Source organism: Oxyura jamaicensis, chromosome 1 (assembly GCF_011077185.1).
Source record: "Oxyura jamaicensis isolate SHBP4307 breed ruddy duck chromosome 1, BPBGC_Ojam_1.0, whole genome shotgun sequence".
Lineage (NCBI taxonomy): Eukaryota > Metazoa > Chordata > Aves > Anseriformes > Anatidae > Oxyura > Oxyura jamaicensis.
Genome location: NC_048893.1, coordinates 28,272,537 through 28,293,050, shown reverse-complemented (window position 1 = coordinate 28,293,050; position 20,514 = coordinate 28,272,537). Strand labels below are relative to the sequence as shown.

Genomic DNA, 20,514 nt, shown 5'->3' with positions numbered 1-20,514 from the left:
TGAGTTAAGAATTCAATTGCTTACCAATCAGCATCCCTCCCATGTCCTGATAGGACAATTTTGGTGAAGCAAACTTTTCTCCCATTTTACTTCTGCGGCAAACAGTAAATTTTATTATCTATATTTTTCGTATGTAGTTTTTATTAGGTGTCTGGTTATCTCAGTGTTTGATTGACTGTACTATGATCTAAGGTTTTTTTTTTTTTTCAAATAAATTGATTTTCCTTTTCATTTGGTTCACTTTCATGTACTTAGAATTAATCTTACTTTATATATCTCCAGCTTATTTAAGTATATTATCTTGCACTATTTTTGTTTTAACATATTGACCTGTTTACCTTTTCATCCTAGTTTGCAGTGTTTATACTGTGAAAAATTCTTCAGAGACAAAAACACACTTAAAGATCATATGAGAAAGAAGCAGCATCGCAGAATCAATGCCAAAAACAAAGAATATGACAGATTTTATATCATTAATTACTTGGTAAGAGGTTCTATGAATAAATCGTAAATCAACTAGAGTGATGCAGACAATATCTTGTTAAAAGTGAGTAATTCCAAACCAGCAATTAGTACAAAGGTCAAAAATCAAGTGAAGGACTCTTAAGAAATATGCTCATTTATGGTATGATATTCTGGATAATTATTAAAGTATGGAATAGTAAACATTTGTTGCTGAGATTTGATTTTGAGCGATGCAAGAATGCAGCTTGAAGAGATGCTAATCATCATGTCATTAGTGCTCAGTCTCTGCTTTAATAACCAGAAGGGAAAATGAGATAAAGTAATGAAATAAATGTAGATTTAACTTGAATGCTATTGGTTTTGAGCTTGTTTTCTACAAACCTTAGGCTGGAAGTGCTCTTCAAAGTATAAACTAAATGCAAAGAGGAGGAAAATGAAAGATACATAGATGAAAGAAAAAGTAAGTGTTTGCTTTTAGCCTCCAGGTAGGTGTATGTTGTTAGGTATTAATATTTTTTATCTCAGATCTTTGAGAGTATGTATGATGTGTGTGTAACAAATTTTCACTTGTGTCTTCAACTCTTGAATGTAAGAGCTGCTTTAAAAGCTTCTACACTCTCTCCCAGAAATAACTGTATTTCACCTGAACTAGTCTCTGTGCCTCTGGCATTTGTTAATATCCAGGTTATAAACAAATTTTTCAGGCACTTTTGTATGTTTTACCCACTCTTTCCATTTAATCTCTTTCCCTGGGTTTTACTCCAATCTTCAGAACAAAAAAATGGACGTTTAAGGCTCCTCAAAGTCCCTTCTACCCTGGGTGGAGTGAATTCCCTCTGTGATCCTGTATGCCTTCCTTCCAAATATCAGCGATCTGACACCTTTATTTTCTTTGCTATATATTTAAATACCACTGCTTTAAAACTGATCTATACTTTCTGCATTGTGAGGAAGAAGTTGTGAAGTTTTGCATGTTGGTTGTTCTCAGCTTCCCAACAGAACTTAGCATTCACTTCTTCCGTGCAAGTTAGCAGATTTGAATTTAATTTTGTAACTGTTGTCGGTGTTTTTAGATTTTAATGTTTTGTTTTGTTGTTTTGTTGTGATTTTTTTCCTCTCTATTAGTCTTGTAGGTAATCTTATATTTTCATTCAGAACTTGTCATTCTCTTTAAATTCCCTTCCGTCTCGAATTTGCATTTGATGTTCATCTTTGCATTTGTCCTGGCTTTGGTCAAGAAATTGAGCCAGATGAAAGAAATCAGGGAAAATCTTAGGGACATGAAATCTTAGTGACATGCAGGGAAATCATAACATCAGTGAAGACACAGGGGCTATGTCATGTTACAGGCAGAACAGGCCAGAGTAAATACAACAGCAAGGCTAGTGCTCACATAGCTAACCTCTTTTCCTTCCAAGTTGTGGCCTTGTCCATTCCGTCTACTGGAAATGATCTGTGGCCTGTACACTTCCAGAGCCACGTCCAGGTGTTGTCTGGGTAGTGCTGTAGGCATGGCCATGGAGCATGCAAGCTCAAAGTGTAGCTATATTGGCACTTACAACATTTCTTCTTTTAAGTAAAGCTTTTTTTTTTTTTTTTTTTTTTAATAAAACAGACTAAAAACTTAAGCCCTTACAGAATAGTTCACTATACAATGTGTATTTGCACACTCACGTGGGATTAATTTTTCGTTAACATAAAAATCTTAGTTCCGGTGTAGCAGAAAGTATATGCTCTCAAAATAGCTTTTGGTAAACTCTTTTTCACAAAGGAGGAAAAGAGATTACAGGGAAGAACTTTAATTTGTTCACTGGGGGTTCTGTAGAATAGCCTTTATATACAAACAAGAAATAACATTATTCTCTACTGCACATATGTCGTCTACAGTCGATTATGTTAATGTCATAAGACTTTTTAAAAACTGAATTTATATTCAGTGAATTCTAGATGTTATGCAAGGTATACTTGCTGTAATGACTTGAAGCAGTGGTTTTACTTCCTCTCCCTCAGCCCTTCACAGTTTACTAGAGGATTTTCTTTGGTAGTGTCAAGCTTTACTGACTTCTCAAGGAGTCTTAAAGATCTGTTCTTTCTATTGCTCTAAATTTCCAGGGGAATTACACAATTTCACAGCTACAGACATGAGCTGAATATTTTATTTGAATTGACAGATACACTGTTTGGATATATACTAGTCGATTCATCTTGACCTAAAGATGTAGGCTTAGAATTTATCTATTTTTCATATGTTTTCACAGAAAAGTTTGAATTTGAGAATGTAAAAAAGATATTTCCATATTCCAAGTTTGCTCAAGTTTGTTTTCATCAAAAAGAGACTGTCAAAGTAGGTTTCTAATGATGAACATCAGTATCATCACAGTATTACCCTCCTTACTTTTAGGATGTGCATCGTAAAGCTTGTCTGTCAGCAGGTAGATCCTTAGCTATATAAATGGATAGTTCTTTAGTACAGCCATCTTACAGACACCTTCTTTAAAGCCAAGTTGTATTTATGTTACTGTCTGTTTTTTCCTGTTACATAGTATCTTCACCAAGCCCTGTGTAAAACAGACTTTTTAAGCTGGAGCTGGCAGTTTCCTTTATTTTGTGACTTTTTTTTACTGAGAGGTTTTAAAAGCTTTTTGTTCAGATGTCCTGCAAATGCCTGCTGAATTGCCTTATGATCTTCTGGCCAGTTCTTACTTGTGTTTTTAAGTTGATGGCAAAGTTCCCATCGACTTCATTTAGAGCAGTAGGCCTTGCTTCCTTCTTCCTCTCCCTCCATTCTGCTTTTGGCTTCCCTTGTATTTTTACTGCAGTTTTAAGAATCTGCTTTCATAACATAAGGTACATTTTCTGTTTGTGTGTTGATAATTCCCTCTAAGTTTTCAGTTTGGCTTCGCAATGAATAATAGTGCAAATTGTTTTGTAAATGTTTTGGTATTCTAAAACTTTTCACAACTGTGTGTCACAACCCACAAGCTGCTTTGTTTGATTAGTGTACCCCCATATTATTCATGTGTCCTGTTGCTCACAGGTTAATGTTAAGATACAGCATTACGTATGATCTTTAGAAGGAATGGAAGCTTTGTTTGTCACGTGCGTGTATAACAGATTTCTTTCATAAGCAAGTATCAAAAGTTTATAACTTGGTAGTTACATAGAATTAGAATGGGAGTTTTCCAGTTATGCAAATGACTTGAAAGGCAGTAGGGTCACTTCCACTGTGGATTTGGAGATCTTCTGTCAGTATTGTGTAAGTATGGAAGATGATACCAATCCTATTCCAAAACAGTTGAACTATAAATTGAAAAAGACCGACGGGTAGAGGACGAAGAACTGAGCAGTAGTGCATCCAAGATATATATGTAGGTTACCTTACTTTTCTATTCTAAAAACCAAACCAAACCAAAAAAAAAACACCTTCCAACCTAATTTTCTTATTTCTGTGCCTTTGTAAGCTTATGTCTCCATGACTCATCTTGTACCAAGGGTCAAGTAAAAATGGAGAGGGATGAACTTTGTAGTCTGTGATACCTACTGGAGGTCATAAAAGAACAGAAAGTAGTCATAAAACTCTTGTTCCCAGGGAACTGAGCTCGACCCAGACTGAGAGGGCCTGCCTTTGTTCGCAAGATGGTTACCAGCTGCACTTTCAGTATGGAGTATCCATTGTAGGAAGTGATGATGTTCGTTTTCAAGTTGACCAATGTCATGTATCAGTAGTAATTTAACATCACCGTAATGAATGTGCTTATGACTAAGCTAGACAGCTAAAAATGCTACCTATCACTTATTATAAAATTTTTCTTTTCCTCAAAGATGAAAAGCTGTTTTCTTCTTATTGCCAAGCTCTAAATCATCATTATTCACTGTTGCTGAGGAGGGAAGGGAATCTATAGGGGTTACTCTTTATATTTAGCCTGCTCTGACTTAAGTAGTGCCTAGTTTATAAAATAGTAAAGGGAAACACTCCTTCAGCTGGTGGTGGTAGTTCAAGTCTTAATAAAATTGGTATGTTCGTTTCTCTTCAAGGAGAGATCAGGTTCCAAGTGGGGAAACACTTCATTTTAAAATGAATCCAATGTCTGTTCATTAATTTTGGGGTAGAAGCATCTCTTCTACATGAAAAAGCATCACTAAGTTCTGCAGCAATATGAAACAAATCAGATGATCATAGTAAGGCATGTGAGAAGAAGGCCAAGGGGAAATTTGCAGGAAAATCAGCAGCTGTTTGGAGTTTCTGAGCTCCACAGTCCAGGAATACTATTTGCATGTAGTTCAGGAATTGCTCTTTTGGGAAAAACACTTGAGATAGCAGCTGCCTGTGTCTAGTTTCTCCCATCTCACCACTTCTCACGGTGGGGTATGTTGCCCCAGTGAAGTATGCAGGCCTTTTCCCTACAAAACCTTTAAAGCTGTGCTCAAGGTGAGGAGATTAATTGTTGGTGAGGCAATTCATCTCTGTGCATTTAGACTTTTTTTTAGAAGAGAAAATCATCAAACCATGCATATTTTCCTGCTCTCCTCACTCTTCTAGAGAGTTTTCCTCTCCATGAGATATGCAGCGAGTATTTTAAAACCAGTTGTTTTTTCTTAGGTATATATCAAATCCTGCAGTTCCTTTACTCATGCATTTTCTACTGTGTAAACTATTAACAATGAATGTCAAGTCTAGTTTTTTCTGTGGTTTTGTTAAGGATTTCTTACGAATCTCTAGAGATGTTTACTGTGAGTTCTTCTATCCCAGATGAAAGAGCAAAGGAACTTGAATGTATAACAAAGCCACCCTTGGTCCCAGACACTTAACAAGCTGTAATGTTTTTTGCTTTTTTTCTGTGGTTGTTTTTTTTTTTTTAAGACAAAATTGATAGAGTTTCAAAAATCTTTCGAAGAACTCTGTCCCACCCAGTTGCTCGGCTTCAGGCTTTTGACACTTTCATCATCATTTCCCCAGTTAGCCAGTTACCTTGGAATTTTCCGGTGGTACAAGACCCTATTAGCTTTTGTGTTTCTTTCTCGGAATACATATAGACGAGAGAAGCTTACTTCTTGCAAGATCCTTCACTGCCTTCTTCGCAGAAATACCATAAAGAAACAGCAACAATAACAAAGCTTGTGCATAGCTGTTACCTATCCCTTTTCCCCTTCAAATAAAAGTTGAAGCTCAATATTGTCTGCTGTTTTGAACAAGCACTTTTGTGAACATACGCTCCAGGTTGCTAGGGGGAAAAACTGTTAGCATCCGTCTTCATTTTGCAGTGGTTGTGAGCTGGTATCCTCTCATTAAGGTGTTAACAGTAGAAGCTAGAGGAAACTTGTGTGCAGCTGTGAGAACATGTGGTGAGACGTGTTAATGGCTTCATGTTATCTCACAGTAATGGTGACATTAATGAGTCTCCCTTGTAACTCAGAGAGTTTGCACACTACCATGTCGCATTCCTGAATTAATTACTGAATTTTCATTCTGTAATCTTTAATGGCATTATGTTTAGAGCTGTCTAGAGATATTTGTGTATCATTTACCTGATAGACAGTAACAGCTTTGAAAGTTCTCATTAAGTTGTTAAATGGTGTGTATCTTTAAATTCTTTTTCCAAACAGCCATAACGACAATATTAACACTTGTTACTAAGGATGTTATTAAATATATTTATTAGAGGAAGTACTTGAATGAAATAAACGAAAGAATGACCTTTTTGTTCATTGGCTTTTTTCACTGGGGGCAAGATCATCAACTATGATCTTTGTGAATGCTTCCCAGCCATCAAAAGCATGAGTTCAAAAATTCTATTTCAATTACTGGTTAGTTGGCCCTGGTTTATTTTTAAAGGCAGGAAGAACCTGTCGCAGGAAAGAAAAACACTAGCTAAAGATCACTGCTGGAATTTCAGTAGAGTGCTTCAGCTTTTTATTGTCTGTTATTTATATCACAGTCATGCCGAGAGTGCCTGCCATTGTGCTGAACACTGCACAAAAGTATTGTGATAGGCTTTGTGCTGAAGATCTTTAAGGTATAAATAAACAATACAGAGGGTAAAAGGAAGAACAGAACATCATGAATAGGTGTGCTTACATTCAGCTCTGAGCAGAGGGTGGAAGAGAAACTATATTCTAGTCTGTGCCTCGGCTCATGCTGCTTCTCTGTAGTACTCTGTGGCTAGGTTTGTGCTACGCCTTTTTACCAGCATAACCTTGTGTGAGATACAAGCACTGACTGGCTGCATTGTTTAATAAGCATATGCTGCATGAAGAAGAAGGTGGGCAGATTGGATTGAGCAAGTGTGCTGGCAAACACAAACCAGTGATCAAACATCCCCACCTTGGCAATTTCTTGGTAGTGTTGCAACACTAGTTTTACACAGAGCTTGAATGCTCTTCCTGAGAGCTCTGTGCCAAATCATTTTCTTCCAGATCTAGTGTGGGGAGCCCATTAAAAGATAAATGTATTGTTATTTTAAAAGTCATTACTAAGGCAATGCTGTATGACTGCCTTTAACTCACAGAAATACCAGAACGATCCAAAATAAGGTGTTGATTATGACTTCCCAAATATTCTTTCATTTGATATATAAAATGTGATATGAATCAGAAAATTTTTTTCTTTTTTTTCTTTTTCACCAGGAATTTGGAAAGTCCTGGGAGGAAGTGCAGTCAGAGGATGATCGGGAATTACTAGATAACCTGGAAGAGTAAGTAAGAGTTAAGTATGTACACATAATAAAGACTTGAAAGAACATTACTGTTGAAAGTAGTTACAGGGAAAATGCTGTGCATAGTTAGTACACAGTTAAAATTCATTTAAGCCAGTCAAATCAACTTCAAATTGTTCTCATCAAAGATATTTCTCCACAATGAGAACTATAAATTTCATATTTCAACCACAAACCTAAGTTTGTTTTTGTTTTTGTTTTTCATATAGTTCAAACAACAGTCTTTATGGTTTATAATGATGTGGACTTTTTTTTTTTTACTTTTGTGTTTAAAAATGGTTGAACTGCATTTACTCACATTTCAGATCTAGAGTAACCATCCAAAATGTCAGCATAAAAAATAAGTTGTATGAAAAAGTCTGATAAAAAGGTTAACAGCCAGACATTAAAGCAGAATTTTGAAGGAAACTTCAGTGGTGCTGTATGAGGGCAACATCTGCTTCTGTCTGTTATTCTTGACTCCAGGGCTTCTGCTCACTACTGGACCTCCACTACCTATCTGGTTCTGCCTGTGACTTAAGCTTAACTTTACTTGATTAAAAACTGGGTGCAATAATACTGCTATTTCTAAGCAGTGTGGTGGAACTAAATGGATAAATGTTAGTATTTATTCTCTATGTGCACATCTAAATGTTGCATAAATGAGTGTTTCTTCCTAGAATAATATTTGATAAGTAACACTTGTAGTGAACTCTGTGTGATGTTTGTGTCTGTGGTTGGTGTATTGCAAGATTAGAAAAAATTGAAAGATCTTATAAAAATAAATACTGAAAGCAATTTTTTTTATAACTTGTCAAACTGGATAGAAACTGAAGTTAAGATCCTGTTAGTTAGCAGTGCAGGCATATTCAAGTATGACTTACTGCCTACCTGCACAGGAATTACTCAGCAGTAACTGCTCAGTTATTCTTGAATTTCTATTTTTTTAGACGGTAAACCAGTTTCTAATCACATAATTCAGCTACAAATCTACATTCTCTTCCACCCCTTTAAAGTATTCAGTTTCTCTGAATTTATTTCTGGTACTGTAAGAGCAGAAGCTGAAGTGCTCTTTCAAAAATTATCTCTACTCTTTTCCACAACTAAATGAATATTTTTGACTCTTAATCATAAGAGACTGGTCTGACTGGGAAGAGCATCCTGTGTGTGTAGTTTGCCTGTTCTGTGAACAACAAGCAGACACCACTGGAAAACTGTATCTTCACATGCAGGTAAGACTGGTGGTGGTGGTTTTACGCTGATGGGCAGCTTAGCTCCACCACACTGCTCTTTCACTCCCGTCCTCAAAGAAAAAAAATAAAAGAGGGGGAGAAAATATGATGTAAAGAGAAGGCTCATGAGTTAAGATAAGGACAGGGAGGTTATTCAGCAATTATCGTCATGGCAAAACAAACTCAGCATAGGGAGATGAATGTAACTTAATGCCAACTAATAACAGAATCGGGCATTGAGAACGAAAAGCAATCTAAAAGCACCTCCCCTCACCCCACCAACTGCCATCTTCCACCTCCTCCCCCGAGAGAACAGGGGAATGGAGGCTGCGGTCAGTCCCTGATGCTTCACCTCCTCCGCTCCTTCCCAGTCCCTCTCTGCCCCTGCTCCCCATGGGGTCCCTCCCACGGGATGCCATCCTGCCCGAACTGAGCCTGCGGGGGCTACCCATAGACAGCAGCTCTTCAACAACTGCTCCCACATGGCTCCGTACCACGGGGTCCATCCCCCAGGAGCAAACTGCTCCAGCACGGGTCCCCCACGGGCAGCAGCTCCCCCCAGACCCCCTGCTCCTGCGTGGGCTCCTCTCCACGGGCTGCAGCTCCGGCCCAGGGCCTGCTCCTGCGGGGGCTCTCCATGGCTCTCCGCAGCCTCCTCCAGGCCACATCCACCTGCTCCAGCGGGGGCTCCTCCACGGGCTGCAGCATGGAGATCTGCTCCATGTGGGACCCATGGGCTGCAGGGGGACAGCCTGCTGCACCAGGGGCCTCTCCACAGGCTGCAGGGGAACTGCTGCTGTGTGCCTGGAGCACCTCCTGCCCTCCTGCTGCACTGGCCTTGGGGGCTGCAGGGCTGCTTCTCTCACATTTTCTCACCCTTCTCTCCCAGCTGATGTGTAACAGCAGTTTTTTCCCCCTTTCTTCAATCCGCTCTCCCAGAGGCCCAACCAGCGTCACTCACTGGCTCAGCTTTGGCCAGCGGCGGGTCCCTTTTGGAGCCATTTGGAGCTGGCTCTGATCTGACAAGGGACAGGTCCTGGTCTCCTCTCACAGCAGCCATCCCAGCTGCAGCCCCCTCCCCACTGCCAAAACGTTGCTCTGTAAGCCAGATATACTTGTTTTAAGTATCAGCTCTTTCAGCACTTTGGAATTCGGAAGTAGGACTGTAGCATCTTGCTTAAGATCAAATCAGCTGCTCAACTGGAATGCCTTTTTTAGTGCACAACGAAGGCACTGCATCTCTAGCATCTGCCCTCTACGATATTCAGTAGAATCAAGTTTTACATGAATAGTATATATAGCTATTACTTTTGAGTGTACAGACTTGTACATACAATAAAATATTAGCATTTTTAATAATAAAGCTTCTTGATGATTTAAAAAAATTGATGGTAAACATCTGCGTTTCAGTTTTAATAAACTAATTAATAGGAGAGTTGCAGTTTAAAAGAATATGAAAGTTTCTGATGAAATAACTTCTGGGCGTTATTCCATACGTTAGTGTTTGCATGTCTGTATGTCTGTGTCTATCTGAAAAGCTGAGCTTTTTAGCATGGACTAGTACAAGTATTGGGAATGAGAATTTTTCCTTTCCTTTTTTTTTTTTTTTCCCTTTAGAAATCACATGGATTTGACTTCCTTAAAATAAAGTCAGAACATGGTGAGTAAGAGATGCTGTAATTGTCAGCATTTGCTGCTAGTGTGGCAAAAGCCACATTATAAGAATACTGGAAAACAATTGTATCAATGTGGTTTTTGTTTGGACATCTAACTTTTCCATTATGGAAACTCTTTCTGCCAGCTTATAAAAAACAACCGAGAACATTTTATTTTTCTGGGGTGCTCGTACCTGTGTCAGCCCCTTGCTTTCTGCATGCCCCTCAAGATTTTAATTCATTAGAAAAATTAAGTCAGATTTTAAAAAAAAATATATAGACCAGAAGCTTTTGTTATCTGCAATTTCCCTGCTTCTTTCCTCAGCAGAGTTGTTACTGCCAAGGATGTGTGCTATTTTCTTTAGAACCATTGGATTCTTTCACAGAGTGGCCTCTACAAATAGCTGCTCTATGAGTCCCACATCTGGCTGGTGGAGCCCTGGAATAAGTATTACTATTATTATTAGGATTATTATTGTTATGCCTGTTAAGACTTGCTTGCAACTGAGAATGCTGTGGTCTAAGATGTGTTTGCCCAATGTTTCCTTTCTCCTCTAAACTGAGGTTGAAGCAAAATGTTTGTAATTTTTACTGCAGAAGAAGGACCAGTTCCCCAGTAGATGGGAAGAAACATTTGCTCGATTAGTTTGCTAAGTTACAGCATTCAGGCAGTGCTGGTCTTCAGTAACCTTTATCAACCTTCATGCTTAATCTAGGAAACCATTTGTAAATTAAGTTTTATATTCCTCAAGTGCTTGTTTGCTACTCTCTCTCCTAGGTCTGAACTTTTATCAGCAAGTAAAGCTAGTGAACTTCATAAGGAGGGAAATCCATCATTGTCGTTGTTACAACTGCCAGGAAAAATTTCAGTCTAAAGGAGGATTGATAAGTCATATGGAAGAGACAAAACACATCACATTCCTGCCAGCCAGGTCTACATGGGACCAACCACAGTAAGGACAAATATATTTTTTCCAGCATTTATACTGCTGTCTGTTAATGTCTGTAAAGCAAGAAGTTGAAAGGTCTGGTTTTTGCCAGTGCTGCAGTGCCCAGAGCTCCTCAACTCTACTAGCACAAATAAAATAATAAGTGGTCTCAGAACTACTCAGAAATCGCTGTACTATCTGAAGCTAAAATGAACACGGGATACTGCTCTTCTCGTTGCATCCTGGATGCAGTGTCACCATAAGCTGTGTCGGCACTGTCAAGTTAGTATGGTAGAGACCTTATTTTAAAGTTGTCTTTTGCGTGTGTTTGTGAAAAGTACAAGTGTTGAGCTCTGAGCACTTTCTCCTGGTGGAACAAAGATTGAATCTGTGCACTAAGGCGGCATCTCGAATGTTTCAACTTCTAGATACAAGGTCTTTGAGCCATTAGCTCTCTACAAAGATGCAATTCCTGCCTAGGATGGGCATCTGGCACATATTTCATTGCTAGTAAGAGGCAGTGAATGTATGTTTCTGGAAACAAATGAAACCCCTGCTTTTGCACATCTAATGTAGATATATGTATAATACCTACCTAAATTTAGGCATCAAAATGAGATGGGTCTTTATTCATGGTTTTTCCCAGAGCAAATGGAGAGAGTGTAACATAGCACTGATTCAGATTGCAAGTAGGTTCTGTAGGTCTAGGGGATGATGGCATAGATGGTAGAGCACAGGGAATGTTCTCACTTAAAAAAAACGGTTGAGCATTTGTTATGGGACAGATCTGGATCCGTGGCCTCAGTTGTGAGAACAGGCAGGGGAAGAAACGGAGGAAGGCTTTTCTATTACTGCCTCTTCTGTGTGACTCTTCCAAGGTGTACATGTCAGTTGATTTTTTGAGCATGCTGATTACTCATTGCAGAAAACTGAACTTTTTCATTTTTCCGTTTTATGAATTTAATCTCATAAAATAAGCACAGCCTTTTTAAAACAAAGTATGTGACTGTCTAGTAATATTTTATCCTGTTAAATCTTGTTGCTTCCAGGTATTATTTTCCTACCTATGAAAATGATACACTGCTGTGTACACTGTCAGACGGTGAAGATCTGGTAACTGAGGATCAAAGTGAAGATGTCCCCGTTGTAAGTGAAGATATATCCAATCTAAAAGCTCTCAAACAGAGCAGTGTTTTAAACCAGCTACTGTGTGAAGAGAACAACAGTCAGGAGAAAAATTGACCTTGAATTACAGTTGCTGACCTTTGAGTGTTTCTCCTGAAAGACAAAAAACACATTCTTCCGCTCATATTGGACTACAGTTCACCTCATTAATGTTGTCACTGGGCAAATATTACATGAATGGGAATGCTAAATAAAATTTATGTGCAAAGTTTTTTGTTTATCTTCCTTTAAGTTACAGCTTTATTTTAAGACTAAGTGCTGGATTTTCTGCTTGGTTCTTAGAATACTGATGGTATTATTCAAAAATAGAAAAATAGGATTTTTCTTCTTTTTTTTTTTTTTTTCTGAATATACCAAAATCAGAGTTCTACTTTAAGGTCATCTCATGAAAAGCATGAAAAATTGAAACAGTATGTCTTTATGTATGAGCCAATGAGTAAAATTGCTATGCGTTACTGTTCTTAGAGAGCATATGGAAAAGAACCTGAATTTCACTTTTGGTCTGTTACATAAAGCAAATTTTGCTATTTTTAGATTTCTTCAAAGTGAATATGGAACTGTATATTTCTATTATTCATTATCAAAATACCAGAGTGCCTGTTCTGAAAACTGTCTCTGAAACATCAGTAAAGTTCTGCATGGCTCATAGGTATCTGACTGCATGGAGTGCTGTCAATATGAAGCCTCAAAATGTATAGGACAATTGCAATCTTGGTTGCATCAAAAATCCACAGAATTTAAAATAGCCTTATTGTATGGTCGTGAACGGAGATATGAAGTAAATGACTTAGGGGATTGCAAGCATGTGAGTCCAAATTAAATCCTCAAACTTTCTACTCAGTTGTCCATGGAAGTTACCATTTTTACTATAATATGGAACTTAAAAGTTCCCCACGTAATAGGTGATAGGTCTTCACCATGTCCAGAAGCACCATAGTGTTGAGAGGGCAAAGCAGCTCATAACCGTAAGTCCTGCTAGGATGATCAAAACTAGGTATTCTTGCCTCTTTCTCCTCTGAAATTTTATTTATGGTAGTTCTAGAGTTCAGGTTTGGCTTTGTGTAACAGCTTTCAAAAGGTAACCTGTTCCTCTTTCTTCTTTAGCTCAGTGTTAAAGCACCTGCCCAAAGTTTGGGAGACTTGGCTCAGTGCCCTTCCCTGCCTGAAAAGATTCAAAGCCATAGCTTTGTCTTTGCACAGGTCCATTTGTGTGAAATAGATTGCTGTCAATAAGAGTTACATTTGTCGTTATATGGTGATTAAGAATTAGATACCAGTCCCTAGGAGCAGGAGCTAAAGCTCAATTTTTACACATGTTCTGCTAAGCTTCTATATCCAGCCTAATTCACCATGCAGTATATTTGCATCAATTTCTTCTAATTTGTATTGAACTTGGTTTCTCCTGGCATTACCCATCACGCAGTAGCACCTCTCTTTGCTTCCCCTTTCCTTTCTGCTCTGGGGCCCAGGTTCTCTAGAGATAGGTTACAACAGCAGGATGCTGAAAGTGTACTGAGGAAGGCAGAGCAGCCCCCTAACTGCACAGTGAAACAGACACAGAAGCAATTTCTCTCTCTGTCAGGTGGAAATGGGATAAAAGTGGTTCAGCAGGTACTGAGAATACAGACAAAGGAAAGGGGCAGATGTACTCATATATCTGCATTGGCTTTGAATAAGCTGCTTCAAAAATGTATTTATTTTTTTCTTTGAACTGCAACATATGACCATCTTAAATAAACTATAGTTTGTACTTCTTGCATTTGAAATGTATTTAATTTTGTGCAGTAACTGGCTGTTGCTATTGATTTTTTTTTTCATTTTATGTAGTTTTCTTCCCAAGCATCTACTTTTCTCCCTAAATTAGAAATTGATCCCAGCCTTTGCTTTTTCATCAGATTCTACAGCTGAGATGGGAGTAAGAGTTGGTAGGGTTTACATTAATAATAAGCGTGTTGATGAGCAGTGGAAGAAATCAGCAAGGGAACTGTGGGTAAATCAGCAGCACACGGATGAGTTTTACGGCAAGCCAGTCTCAGAAGGGCACATTAAGGGGAAAGATAAAATTTTATTGTTATATCATAAAGTGAAATAGCAAGATGTTTCCTAATCAAAAGGAATGTCATGCTGAGTCACTCAAAACCCTAAAAAATGAAATCAAGAATGTTAATATCAGCAATATGAGATGGCTGTTGTTCCTGGTGCTAACAGGAATCTGAAACTGGAATTTTTCAGTGTAGAATTAAGAGAGTATCGTAAGAGGATTTTCAGAAACAGCATGGTCTGCTTGACTTGAGTAGAGAAGAAAAGGTACTTAGGAAAAAATTATCAACAGTGTACCAATTCACTGAAAATACAGGGTACATGGAATCAAATTAGAGTTGACCTTGTTACTTAAAGTATGCACAGCAGGCAACAAAGTAGGATTAAAGTCTCCGTAAGTTCAGAGAGAAAGTTGGGGTACAATTTCTAGAGTAAAAATTAAGCATCGTCATTTAAGCACAATGATGCTTCTAGAGATTTTGCTTGAGCATGCTGTCTTTGTATAATAGGCTTGGTTTTTCCAGGGAATACTTGTCCTCTGTCTAAATCACAGCTAATGTCTGTGTCTGGTTTAAAACTGAAGTATTTTTTTTCTGCCACTGGATAGGAGACACAGTTATGACTGCAGACAGTGTATAGGCTCAGCTCTTACGTGAGTAAATACATACTTTTAACACGAGCATTTTTGGAAGTATTACAAAACAGTTTTTTTATAAGTCATGGAATGGACAGAGTTGGGGTTGGCAACTGTGCTTGGTAGTCAAATTAGGAGAACGAGTGGTGTTAATTGTTATGAAAATAGCTGCTCTAGTTTAAGTCCAGTGCACATTTCTTCCCATAGTATTTCCTCTTAGCTTAGATCTTCACTCCATATACATATTCCCTTTGCTTGACCTAAAGCAGTCCTCTTGTTTAGAATAGTAAAAGGAGGAAAAAGGCTTGTGTCCTGGTGACCAGTAATTTCTCCTGCCTGCTTTAAAAATACCTTAATTATATCTCTGATGCTGTTCCACACACAATTTATTCTGACAATTCTATGCAGGCTGGATCTTTCTTAATGAGTTAATGGTTGCTGACTTTCATTTAAGACAGTGTTTTCAGTTTCTGTATTACATTTGTCTGGCATGCTTTGAAAGATCTGTCAGTGGCTGCTCTCAGCTGGCTAAATGGTAAGCCATGTGTGAAACACCCAAGTCAGTCTCCAAAACGTCTCTTTGCTATTGCCATCTCTCAGTTCCATCACTGTCTCCGAGTTCTGGTCAGATCACTACTGGCGATCTCTCATTTTCTATCTCTTACTGTTCACAGAGCGACTTGTTCAATGTAAGTCTGATACAAGACACCTGTGTACAGTGCAGTTACCTTCTTCCCAGTATACCAGTCTCCATGGGCAAAGTCAAATCCGGAGTGGACATTGGACATGGTTCTTGGAAAGGACTGCTATTGAACAGCAGTAAATTTCACAGCTTTGCTTACGACTTGGTGCTGTACTAAACGTCCATGCATTATTGCATTTTACCTATATACAGAGGCAAAGGAGAATCAAAGGTCCCTGGAGAAAATCGTTTTTTCTCAGTGGCAATGATTTTTTTTTTTTTTTCCCCTGGGAATTTTTGTTAAATCTGTCTTTGATATGTCTTTTTGTTTGGTTGTTTTGTTGCTAAGATGCTTTCTTGGCTTTAGTTACAATAGAAAGACAGAAGTGGGTGTGGTCAAATTACACCCTCATCTATCTCTGCCAGGTCCATAAACCTTGGTTAGATAACAACTGTTGTGTATAACAACTGGGTATTTGTAACCTCGGAGTGAGTTACTGCAATTACACCTAACTGCCATTAGAATCAGCACCGCTGAAGTGCTGCAGGCAGCAGGGGCTGAACAAAAAGCCCAGCTACTGTAAAACTCATTCCTTTTCTCCACGAGTACTGAATGTGCCGTTCTGCCCAAAGCTGTTGTTTTTTTGTGTGTTTGTTTTTTGTTTTCCCCTCTACTGGAAGTTTTCTGCTGCTAAGGCTCACTTCATTTGACTTCTTCCAGCAGTGAAAATTTTATCTGCCTCAAATTTGATTTTAGAGCTTCCTTCCCCAAACTCTTTCTCGTGAAGATCCAGATCAGGTTAGAAATTGCCATGTTACCTATTAGTTGAAATTACATTTGAGAATTTACATTCCTGATAAATTCACTCTCTGCATGAAGAGCGGGGAAATTCAGGATACATACAATCAAAAATATATCAGTGTTGTTTGCACTAATTTAGATAGAAGTAAAAGCATTTTCTTGCTAGAAATGTTCCTTGTAACACAGTTCTCTGTCTGGTTTACCATCCTAGGACCACGGATCTGCCTGTGAGTAGATTACATACAAAGCTTCCATTATAAACAGTCAGTGTAGCCCATGGATCCTAGAGAGTCATTGAGCTCACTCGGCAGTAAACACCTAAAAGTTTATTCAGTTCTTCGCAGGCAGGCATCTAAGGGTCACCTGAGATGTTTGGAAATAACCTGGTCTCCGTCAGCTGCTCCTAAAGGATGCTGATCTCTCAAAGGTCTCCTGTCAGTTCTGTCAACTATAGACGGGCATTTCAAATGCCATGGAGCATCTCAGATGGCCCTGAGGCATAACAAAGTCTGAGCAGCAGCTAAATCCAGCACCTTTGGCTGGTGGCTAAACATCTCTTTTAGATTGTGTGAACTATAGTGGAAACTGGCACCTAGGTCACACCTGTTCACCTACATCTGGACTCCTAAATTTGGTTACATTAATTTGGATCAGAATCCTACCCTGCATAATTAATATAATCTGCAGATGGAGGTCTAAATGGGTCAGGCACTTTGCCTTCTGGAAAGAACTAGCTTTGACAGCTGTATTGGAAATATCTGAAACCAGTCATTTAATCTGTCCCTGTTCTCACAGCAGCTTTGGGGGCAGGAGGACAATTGATTACCATTTGGCACGTGTGGTCATGGGTTAAATTGTAATCATGGATCTAAATGTACAAATCGCTAAAAGCAGCAAAAGCATCACAATACATAGTTACACAAGAGTTTCCTTGATTCCAAGAATCTCAGTTATAGTTGGCTCGTGAGTAGATGCCTGCTTAACAGGAGTGGTTGAGAAGCTGGACAAGCTCCACAGGTAGCTTGTAACACCTCTGTTCTTCCTTCCCATGAACTAATGTGTCTTAGAAGTCCCTCCTGAGTCTGAATACAGGTGAAGAAGAAAGATGGTGATAGAAGAGCAGAGATTTCATTGAGGAATATCGCTAAAACAGCTGGAGTGTTCCACTCCTGCCTTTCTAACCACATCCCAGGCCTTTCACATCTCTGTAACAATGCAAAGTGATGATACTGTGATGACATTCCAAAACAAAAGGGTTATGGCTTATGGTGATTAATTTAACCTGGCTCTTGACATGAATTACAGCAGTCTTTGTACCAACTCATCACAGAAGAAAGCACTAGCTAACACTGCAAATAGCCGTATCCCCTCTGGGTGCCTTTGCAAGGAGAGTTTGTCGCTCTGCACAAAGCTGGGACTGAAGAGCCCCCAGTGAAACGTGTCCCTGTGGCTGGCAGCCCCTACCCTTCCGTACCGACACCAAGCAGGAAGCCAGAGCACTACAAGGACCCGGGTGTGAATTCAGACTGCAGCGGCTGCAGCTAGGTGTGAAACCTAGGTCAGATATTAGTCATTACTGACTCTTATTTTAAAATTTGTGGGCTGATAGTTGTTTTTACAAGTGTAAAAAAAAATAGAAAGTACAAAGGACATGAGGAGCCTTGTCACATCACAGGATGTAAAGATAAATTGTTCTTTATCTGTATGTAATGCTCCATTTTGCCCAGTCACCGACTCTGAGCACTCCTGTGAGATCTCGCTGCGGGCACCACACCGTTATCATTAAGCAGATCAGAGACCTTCCAGAAACCCTTGCTCTTCGTTCTGGCACCTTGAGGAGCCCAGGAAGTGCCAGGGGCAGCTCTCTGCTGTTGCTGCTGTTACTGCTGAGCACCTGGACACCACTGAACTGCAGATGTGTTTCTTTGGGATAAATCTGTCAAAATTTCGGACTTGGAGGCAGCTGTGTGATGCGTTTGTGTCGCATCAGGTCAGGATGTGGTGAGATCCAGCAGAACAATTACAGGCAGGCTCCTGGCGGTGCCTCAAGCCACAGTACCATTGAGTGTTAGGAAACTTAACTTATCATTTCCATGCTCTCTGGAAATACCAGAACAACACAGAAATAAATAATGCAGGAATTACTGATTCCTCATTAGAGAGGCTGTCTTTGCAAACCGCCTGCCACAGAGCTGAGTGCTGTTTTAACCTTGAGGTGGGTTTAGCTTTCATGGTCCAGTTGGCTTGTGGCTGATGTGTTACTGTCTGATGCACGTCTGCCTTGATACCATTTACAGAAACACTGCTGTCAGTCTTCACTGATATTTGACCCATTCTAATAAACTGCCTGTTCTGCATGATGTTTCTGTTTGAGTCTGGGTGAAATAAAGAGCAAATAATTATGGACAGGGCTTAGCTTTAGAGAAGAAAGCTCATGAACATGTGACAATGTTGGCCTCCTGAATTCCTACAGACAATGACTTACATCCTTTGACAAATGTTGCCTCTTCCCTGTGCCTCAGTTTCCTAACCAGTAAGATGGTGATTGTGCAAGAATATCTACTAGATAAAAATCACCATCAAAATGGTTAGTGATTCTAAAAGAAACTTAATTTTAGGGAGACATTCCTATAAGAAATATATATATATATATTAAAATTAAAAGCCATACCTTTTAAAAAGAAGGGCTAATTTCTGAACCAGATTTTCAGAATATGTCTAATTTGCCATCACCTGAGGTTTTTAAACAAGGAAAGAATGTTATGTAGAAGACCCTCTGATTTTAGTCAAATGCAGATCTTCCAAGTGCTCAGCTGCAAAGACCGATTTTCTGTAAGGAAAAGAGCCATCACAGGATGTAGAATGGCAATGTTCCACTCACCGCTAGAGAAGATACTCAGATTAGCCTCCTGTAAGTCTTAAAAGCTATAAATCCATGAGTTTGCTGAGATTAAAAGAAAGATGTTTAAAGTATTGTTGATCCTTTAATTCACTTAATTGTTACTTTGCTTTGTATGCAGTCTCCATTTGAAATCCTGGTTCTCTGGAACTGTCCCAGTACGGATTTAATATTTTCCTTACAAGGTACATACCTCTCAGGGATATAAGAAAGATTTCTCAGGATTCTCTTAAGTTTGTGGTATTGTATGTACCTTACCTTTGCTTCAGGATAGGAAAATTTATAAGTTAAGAGGAAGCTTTTTGTCTCCATTACAGCTGACACTTGGTTAAATTCCCCTTGCAAATTTACTGTAATAATACCTTTTCTAATATTCTTAATATTCTTTTCTTCACCAGAAGCCTGAGCTTTCTGACTTGCATTGAGCCAGTCAGACAAACAGGCCACATTTCAGGTAAGCAATCTGTGAAATTACAGATTACTTGGTAACACTAATGCTGTTTCTGTAGACATAAAGTATGAAAAATATCTTAATGCCAGATGCTTAATTTCTTTCTCCCTCTGTCTCTCTCTCTCTCTCTTTTTTTTTTTTTTCCATGGAAACCAATGGGAATCCAGGAAAGGATCTTTAATAAAAAGACTCACAATATCCTTGGTGTGACCCCTGTTGCACTGGGGCTGGAAAATACCTCCTGGAGATTTTGGCCAGGTGGGTGCTTACACCCCAGGCAGTCCCAGGGCACTCTCAGCTATCTGCACCCCTTCAGCATGGTTTGGGGGTACAGGGGCAGGTGCCAACCACCCTTGAGCTCTCAGGAGGAGGTTGGGGTCTTTGCTGCAATCTAGCAGCATGGATCATTGTCCTGTGGGTGCCAGATCCTCAGTGACCAGCAACCTTTAAATATCAAACACACGGTGCTTCTGCTGCTTCCTGGTGCCACTGGGAAAATGTTTAATTGCTCCTAATGACTCATTTAAAATCTGTTAGATAGGATTCCAGTCAATATAAAAAATGAATTTCAACACCCTGCCAAGCAAGAATTTTCTGCTATTTAGTTTTTTTTGTTGTTGTTGTTGTTTTTCAGTTTGAAAAAATAATTCCTTTGTGTTTGACAATGCTTACCCATTAAATTTCTTTTTGGCTTTGTGCTGATTACAAATGTTACAGCTGAGACTCTACCCTCTTTGCTCCCAGTGCTTTATCCCCCCGCCACCATCCCTCCCGTGTCCCCTGGCCACCTCCTGCTCCTCACCCAGGCCTACCTGGCAAGCCCTGAGGACCGCATCTGCAGCGTGAGC

General features: G+C 39.2%; 1 protein-coding gene across 1 annotated transcript in view; it reads left to right on the top strand.

Annotated features, from left to right (window-relative positions):
* ZNF277 (zinc finger protein 277) overlaps positions 1 to 12,369 on the top strand; it is a 57,707-nt gene extending 45,338 nt beyond the window's left edge. Inside the window, exons 7-12 of the mRNA XM_035320935.1 lie at positions 352 to 484; positions 7,090 to 7,157; positions 8,293 to 8,389; positions 10,007 to 10,049; positions 10,823 to 10,997; positions 12,023 to 12,369. Of these exons, the coding sequence (XP_035176826.1) occupies positions 352 to 484; positions 7,090 to 7,157; positions 8,293 to 8,389; positions 10,007 to 10,049; positions 10,823 to 10,997; positions 12,023 to 12,215 (709 nt within the window). The 3' untranslated portion in view covers positions 12,216 to 12,369. The remainder of the gene's footprint in view (positions 1 to 351; positions 485 to 7,089; positions 7,158 to 8,292; positions 8,390 to 10,006; positions 10,050 to 10,822; positions 10,998 to 12,022) is intronic.
* The last annotated feature ends 8,145 nt before the right edge of the window (positions 12,370 to 20,514 follow it).